The sequence below is a fragment of the Sphaeroforma arctica genome, assembly GCF_001186125.1.
Source record: "Sphaeroforma arctica JP610 unplaced genomic scaffold supercont1.140, whole genome shotgun sequence".
Taxonomy (NCBI): domain Eukaryota; class Ichthyosporea; order Ichthyophonida; genus Sphaeroforma; species Sphaeroforma arctica.
In genome coordinates this window covers 12,570-13,975 of record NW_014040418.1, presented here as the reverse complement: position 1 = coordinate 13,975, position 1,406 = coordinate 12,570, and the positions used below count along the sequence as shown (strand labels likewise).

General features: G+C 38.5%; 1 protein-coding gene across 1 annotated transcript in view; it reads left to right on the top strand.

Annotated features, from left to right (window-relative positions):
- Positions 1-283: 283 nt before the first annotated feature.
- Positions 284-1,406, top strand: part of SARC_02932 (hypothetical protein) — a gene marked incomplete at both ends in the record, with an annotated part of 2,228 nt that continues 1,105 nt past the window's right edge. Inside the window, 2 exons of the mRNA XM_014303277.1 lie at positions 284-290; positions 429-622. Of these exons, the coding sequence (XP_014158752.1) occupies positions 284-290; positions 429-622 (201 nt within the window). The remainder of the gene's footprint in view (positions 291-428; positions 623-1,406) is intronic.

The following is a 1,406-nucleotide window of genomic DNA, read 5'->3' as shown; positions in this document are numbered from 1 at the left end:
AATGCATGTTTAGCGATATATGTATTTACACTATATATCCGATGTAAATGAAATCGACCCTGATTTTATTGATCCTTACTATTCATAGCTCATCGAGATCATAGTTAGACTATCAAACGATGTAGACTTATAGTCAGATCTGTAAAACACATAACCATAATCTAGCTGCAACACGCTTCGTAAAGCGATCAAAACGTAATGATCTCTTGACATACATACTCGCATCAATTATAGCATATCTTATTTCGCTGTCATAGTCTCAGGTCTAATTCTGTATTCGAATATGTCCTGTAAACCTAATACCCTACACCTACAAATCCTCAGAGCATCGTTTCTCCTGTCCCACCCCCCACTGATACCAATACTTTCTTACTTTCTTACTTTCTGTCTGTATTGGTTATATATATACCTACCGTTTATACCTACAGGCGCCACGGAGATAGAGATCGATTTCCAAAAGGAGGGCGGGAGAGCCACCTCCAACAAGAAGAGTGACACTGATCTGTCGCTCAAGTCAGAGAATTTCTCGACCATTGTGTACAGGAACAACGGAGAGAACTTCCGACCGCAAGACTGGAATCGCCTGCGGACCATCGCAGAGGGCAATCCCGATGAGGAGAAGGTGGTTGGCTGCATACTGTAGTGTCACATGCGCACGTGCTTGGTTTGGGTTGGGTTGTAGCTAGCACGCCTGCACAAGGATGTGTACGTGTTTGTGTTTTGTGGTTATGTTTGTGTTTGTGTATGTGTGTTTGTTTATGTATGTGTTTGTGTATGTGTTTGTGTTTGTGTATGTGTATGTGTATGTGTATGTGTTTGTGTTGTGTATGTGTATGTGTATGTGTATGTGTATGTGTATGTGTATGTGTATGTGTATGTGTATGTGTATGTGTATGTGTATTTGTTTGTGTTTGTGTATGTGTATGTGTTTGTGTCTGTGTTGTGAGGTGGGGGGGGATTCTGCGCGTATGTACGTGTATGGACAGTGATTAGGCGTCGTCTGTTGGTCCTAACTGTATTGTATATACGTCTGTGCTGCTACGTACATTCTCATGAAGGTGTGTGGGGATGTATATCTGTTCAACCCTAGAATTGAGTTATATCCCGCGCAAGCTCTTTGCGGTAGGAATATATACACAGCTGTGCTTGTTTTCAATCGATGGAGTAAGTACACATACCGAAAAACACGTTTTGGTACAAAAATGTACTACACACACGCAGCTTACTTTTCACTAAGGGATAGAATACACGTTTAGATTCTCTCACACGAGAATGCATGCGTATAGTTGTGGGATTATCTAGAGTGTTAATATATATATATATATATGTATATATATATATATATATATATATATATATATATATATATATATATATATATATATATATATATATATATATATATA